Raw genomic sequence first — 6,420 nt, 5'->3', positions numbered from 1 at the left:
TTTGCACCTCTGGTAACTCAACTGGTGGCAGTAAAGCGGGCTGGGCAGGAGCAGAGCAAACAGATTCTCAAACCAGCAAAGAAAGCAGTGTCCCTCCCACTCTCCTGGGCAGCACCTCTGCCCCAGGAACACCAGGATGCTCAGAGATAATACAGCTACAGAGAGGCAGCATCTTTAACAGGATGGGGCTCCAGTAAACATTAGGGGCCAAAACCGGTGTGAGCAAAGAGGTAAGAATAAGCACTCTCCCACTGGGGCTTCGGAGGAACCTGCAAGGCTACAAGGAGCAGTGCTGTACCTGAGAGGAAGCCAAAACAAAAGGGAGACCAGCCTCTCGCTACAGGACTCAGGTTGGCTAATGTTTGTTGGGGAGGGCTCGGGGGCATGACGGGAAGTGACAAGACAGCACAGCTGCAATAGCGGCCAGTCTGAGAAGCCAAAAACTCCAAGGGTTGGCAGCAGCTGGCTCTTCCCTTCCCCTGGAGAATCCTCTGTTCCAGTTCCTAGAGTACGAGCACCCCTTTCTTCAGCACCTGCTCTTAAGTTCTTAAATTTGCAGAATTTATTAGTTTGTTTTTTAAAAATACCCCTGTACTTTAATCACGAAAAACCAGTCCCCGCCCCAATTCTACTAAAAACGTGATTGTCCATAGCTGGAGGCTTATTGAACGACCTCACCCCATCACCATTAAGTAACTCAAATGTCCAATTAAACAGCAGGCAGCTCAACCTTTAGGTAACACAACTACAAGAATTGGATCGTGCTCTCTTCTCTCTCCCCCCTCCTTTGGATCATGTTCTCTTCTCTCTTCCCCCCCCGCCCCCCTCCTCAAGAGAGCTCCGTTACTTTTTTCTAAGCGCCAGCGCTACTCCGACTGCTACAGCTAATATAGCTACCGCAGCAGCCCCACCGTACAGCAATATAGATTTCCCTTCTGGCAATAGGATAGGCTTCTCCTCTGCAGCAGAGGATTTCTCTTCTATTTCTTCCAAACGGCCCTCTTTCCCCACTTTTTTTTCCCCTGGAAGCAGTATTTTCTCAGGTTCTGGTGCAGCCTTTTCTTCTGATGGGGCTAACTTTGGGACTGGTTTACTTAAAATGGGGATTTCGGGTTCAACAAGCTCTTCAGCCACTTTTCCCTTTTCCTCCTGTTTTGTACGCAGAAGTGCGGAGGGGTGTGCTTTTTCCACGGCAGCAATTTCAGCTTGAGGTTTTACTTCCTGCAAAGAAGCAGGGGTTTCTGGAAACGCTGCCTGCGTGGTCTCTGCAGCGGCAGCTGACACCACTGCTTCCTCAATCCCCTCCGGTATCTCTTCCTTCTCCACGTGAACAATATCAGAGTTGGAAGAGTTGTTCTCGCTCCTTTCTTCACCCCCTCCGTTGCTGTCCAGGCTTTTCACTTCTTCAGGGTCCATGGCCACTTGCTGCCAGGACTCGGGCCCCAGGGAGACCGGCAGGCTCTCTGTGTGCCAGCTCTGGCTCGCTGACAGGGAAACAGGCAGGCTCTCTGACTGCCACGACGTGGTCACCGTGGGGGACTCCGGGGGGCTCACCTGTCCCGAGTTGTCACTGGTCAGGATGTAGATGTCATTACTGTCCTCTGCGATGAGCCCAGGGTATTCTTCCTCTTCGGATTCCAAAGTGAAGACCGTCCCCTACGAACCAAAAGGAGGACAGAACACATAAGCGATGGCTCCAGCATTACCTCCCCCAGACGGGAAGGAACAGGACACCTGGACACTTAGCGAGGCCAGTGGAAAGGCGAGAGGGCCTCTATGGGAGCAGTGGTCGCCTGACGTACATTTCAGAGGTTACAAAAGTCAGCTGGTCCCGCTGGCATTTCCAGAGAATGGAATCACAAGAGCTTTACTGTGAGCTCCTCCTTTCCCTGACATTACTGCATTGCCGAGTACATCACCAAAACATACAATGTGGGCATTATTAACCAGAGAACAAGATGCCAAAGTCTGAAACCAAACTGAAACCGAGCAAAGAAAAAAAAAAACAAAACCAACAAATATAGAGCCCCCAGTTGAATACCACTCCCCTTTCCATTTTGTGCAAGTGCTCTGTATTGCTTGTCCATTTTCATCTAACAGTGTTTCTCTTACATCAATATATTACGTTTTCAGTGCTCTCTGAAACCTGTATTTCTACTTTGTTCCAACAACCTGTAGTCTATAGTAATTCTAGTCATTTACTAACAGCAAACACATCTGTTCTTAAATGAGTTCACTTTCCAAGACTGGCATCATATCTTTGGCTACACGAGTTAAAACAAACAACTGAGCACAGACATCCAAAGATGGTGAAGGGGTTGGTTTGTTTTCATTTAGCTAAGAAACATCTGTAGACATTCTAAAAATTTGACAGTGTGCTCCAGTTAGAGGAACTGCAAGTGTAAAATACTGACCGATTCCCTCCTTGCAGAGAGAACAGCATTGGCAATCCTAGTCATGCATGGACTGCTGAGCACATAACACAGACGACATTTGCTTCAAGGGGAAAATTACAAGAGGAAAAAAATTCAGTGCAGAAGATGAACTTAAGATGAGTATGATACCAGAACATAAAAACAAGAGAGAGGGGCAGAGAGGAACTCCAAAGTTTGCTATGCCATGTAACAGAAGCCTGTGAAACCATCAACAAAGATTCAATTACTTTCTTGCTCCTAACAAAAATTATTTGAACATTTTATCAACTACTGCAGTGCTGGCAGCCCCTTCTGTGCAAATTCCTCATTCAATTATCAAGCTTTCCTGTACAGATCCATCATAGCATGATGAAAAAAATGTTAAAATCCATCAGTTCTCTTTCTCCTTGCTCCCTTCCACACGCAATAGTTCTCCTAAAGCACTCCAAGCAGTTGTCTTCCTCTTTTTTAAACCCTTCCTGACGCCTCTGAATTTGGGGGTTGGTTCTGCTCCAATCTCCTACCAATGGTTTCCCATTCCAAGACACCTCCTTGGTTGTTCCACAGCTTTTTATGGATCCATGCAGTGGTCTGTGTTGGGAACTGATCCAAGTTAAAAACAAACACATTCCTTATTTTGCCATGTTGTTTTTAACCCTGCTCAGTGCCCACTTTGGCCTGCTGGGACGCCCCCGTGCGCGAGCACGACCAGGGCCAGCAGCTGCACCTGCTCGCAGTGATGCCAAAACAGCCGAACTGGTACCAGTGTCCTGCTTGGAGAGCAGAGGGAAAATGTATTTTAGCTTTGGCAACTCCCAACTTTGGCAAGTTCCTAATATGCAAGGAGGTCATGGCCTACGAGTCAACAGTTTCTAACTTTCAGCGGGCATACGTACCCGCAGAGCTCCTAGCCCTTTCCTTTGCCCTCTTCTCTTGGGGAGGCACGAGAGGCCCAGACTTTGTGGAGACTCTCCCAGAGACATCAGGTGCACTGCAGTTCCTCGCTTCCCTAGCAGGGAGATGGACCTCCACAGACAAAAAACCCACGAAAAAGCAAGTTGGCAGGCACAGGAGAGACAGCACAAATGCTGCTGGCCACTGATGAACCTCCGGTGGACCTCTGGCGAAAGCACTATGCTGGGACTTGAAGGGTCTCTGCAACTTTGGGGCAGTAACTAATCTTTCGAGGTGGAATTTATTCTCATATCAATAAACTTTGTGAAAAGGGGTCAGTGGAGCCTGAGTTGACTATGGGAGTGAGGTTCCTCTACCCACTCCCTCAAAACACCTTGCCATTTGGCAAAGCTTGATGGACCCATTCCTGGAGGCTTTTGTATAACAATGGAGGCTGTAGTACAACGACAGCACTGGGAACATCAAGATTTCGTAATATATTTTGGCAGGAGTGGGATCTAAATCTCATCTTCTCAATCCATGGAGTTTTGGAAGGTATTTGTGCACGAGGAAAGGAATCTCACAGAACACTTCAAAAGAAAGTTTTCTTCATAAATGCCTTTAAATTGCTTGGATATGGGAAGCATCATCTGGCTCAGTAACATGTTCAGAAACTCTGAAAAGAAACGGTACACAGAATTCCTCAGGGGAAGGTAAAAGCAATCAAGCTGTTCACTAAGCACTCAAGGATCACCACGAAGTCTTGATTCAGAAGGAAATAAAAATTAATCACAGAATCACTAGGTTGGAAAGGATCTTCAAGATCATCAAGTCCAACCATTAATCCAGCGCCATCATGGCCCCTAAACCATGTCCTGAAGCGCCACATCCACACGTTTTTTGAACATTTCCAGAGATGGCGACTCCACCACCTCCCTGGGCAGCCTGTTCCAATGTTTGACCACCCTCTCGGTGAAGAAATTTTTCCTAATATCCAATCTAAACCTCCCCTGGCACAACTTGAGGCCATTTCCTCTCGTCCTATCACTAGTTAGTTGGAAGAAGAGACCAACACCCTCGTCGCCACAATCCCCTTCAGGCAGTTGTAGAGAGTGATAAGGTCTCCCCTCAGCCTCCTCTTCTCCAGACTAAACAACCCCAGCTCCCTCAGCCGCTCCCCATAAGACTTGTGCTCCAGACCCCTCACCAGCTTCACTGCCCTTCTCTGGACACGCTCCAGCACCTCAGCGTCCTTCTTGTAGTGAGGGGCCCAAAACTGAACACAGTATTTGAGGTGCGGCCTCCCCAGTGACGAGTATGGGGGCACAATCACTTCCCTACTCCTGCTGGCCACACTATTTCTGATAAAGGCCAGGACGCTGTTGGCCTTCTTGGCCACCTGGGCACACTGCCGGCTCATGATAAAACACACTACGTTTGTGAAAATGTTCAGACGCTGCACACGTGCCAACAAATCCAAAGCAAGTTCTGCTCTGCAAGCAGTGACTGAGAATTCAAGACTCCAGTACCCTCTTGAAAGTCATGTTTCACTAAAAGAACTCAATTTTTTTGAAATGCAGCTCAGGCCATTAAAACAAAATGGAGCTCTACAACCTAGGAGGAAGCAACCAGCATTGTAAAGTAAGGGCAAGGGAAAAGAAGAAACTTAAGTAAAGGCAGAGGTTACCAGATCCAAAGAGACCAAATATTGAGCAGTGCGGGCCAGAGTTGCTCTGTAGCACTTGAGGATGGGACTCCACACACAGCCCCGACCTGTCCCACCAGACACTCGAGAACAGCACAGCAGATGCAGACTCAGAACAACAGCAATTAAACAACAATGTACACAGAGGTAAAACCTGCAACCTCATGAGCCTCCATACTACCCTCTTCTCTGCTCACTCTACGCTTCCACAAATGAGAATGAATTTACTTCCCATCCACAGCACAACAAACCAGACTACGTCTGTGATCTGATGTTCGCAAAAAGAACAGGGACACACACAACTGGTAACAGCTCTTCTCCTAACATACCGCTGGAAGTGCACCCATGCTGCTGTGACTGGTTCAACATGAAGCATATAAAAAAATTATTCCGAAACCACACCATGCTTCTACGGGCTCGTGAGCTCTGGCAATTGCAGCAAACTTCTTTTCAGTAATGAACTAAAAAAAAAAAAGCACCAACTAGGGCCATATTCAGATGGCCTAAATTCCCCTGAAGTCATGTACGGTATATATACGTATATATACACCGTATACGGTAGAGTGGCAAAAGCCAAGCGCCTTTGAGCAGTGACTCAGCAGCCCACGGTAGGGAGGAGGGAGCCACCTATAGTCAATGGGGACTACCAGGTACAGAGGCTGCGGTGAAATTTAAGCCATCCTAGTGCTCCTCCACACATAATCCTCCAGCCCCTGCTTCTGCTCTACTCCTGACCCACCACTCTTTAACTTTTCCTTCTCTCATAAGGAAAATCGAAGCTGTTCTTTAGCGGGAAGCCACAGATTATTTGACTGTGATAAAAACAAGTAAAATAAATAGATGAAGTACCGCCACAGATACTACAGGGACTGGTAGCTGCCCAGGGCAAAGGATCCTAGCTCAGTATGATGTAATGCTAGATCCTCAGCAGGGTAGCAAACGGATGGCGAGGCAACGCTAACATACAAGCATCAGGCATGAGTTATTTTAGTTATTCCCACAGATCAGGGCATTTTTTAAAGGCCATGTGCTTTACTGAGCACTGTGACTGGAGACACACTTCCCACAAAATACGGGTAAGATCTGGGCGTACGCTGAGGGTAATGTGCAGGATAAACTGCTTTGGAGAGGGTAAGGAAATGAAGGGATGGTAAAGCGGGGAAACGCCGACAACCCCTCAACATTTCAAATACCTCATTAACGTGTGTACCAACACTACACACCCATCCTTTTTTTTAGGGAGGGCCTAAGAGGCTCAAGCACTTCATTGTTCCTTTTCTCATGCTGTACAGGCTGGATTGACCTCAAAAGAGTTATCAGTCGCTGGTGCCCTATAAATCAGAGCCTTATAAAGCCTGGCTGATTCCTTTCTGTCCTTACAATTTAACTTCCCTGTCAGTGCCTCAG

General features: G+C 47.5%; 1 protein-coding gene across 1 annotated transcript in view; it reads right to left on the bottom strand.

Moving 5' to 3' along the window:
- Window positions 1-827: 827 nt before the first annotated feature.
- BCL2L13 (BCL2-like 13 (apoptosis facilitator)) overlaps window positions 828-6,420 on the bottom strand; it is a 33,465-nt gene continuing 27,872 nt past the window's right edge. Inside the window, exon 6 of the mRNA XM_010292972.1 lies at window positions 828-1,656. Coding sequence (XP_010291274.1) covers window positions 844-1,656 — 813 coding nt within the window. The 3' untranslated portion in view covers window positions 828-843. The remainder of the gene's footprint in view (window positions 1,657-6,420) is intronic.

Source organism: Phaethon lepturus, unplaced genomic scaffold (genome assembly GCF_000687285.1).
Source record: "Phaethon lepturus isolate BGI_N335 unplaced genomic scaffold, ASM68728v1 scaffold5978, whole genome shotgun sequence".
Lineage (NCBI taxonomy): Eukaryota > Metazoa > Chordata > Aves > Phaethontiformes > Phaethontidae > Phaethon > Phaethon lepturus.
The sequence above is the reverse complement of the archived record's forward strand: the minus strand, read 5'-3'. Positions and strand labels throughout refer to the sequence as shown.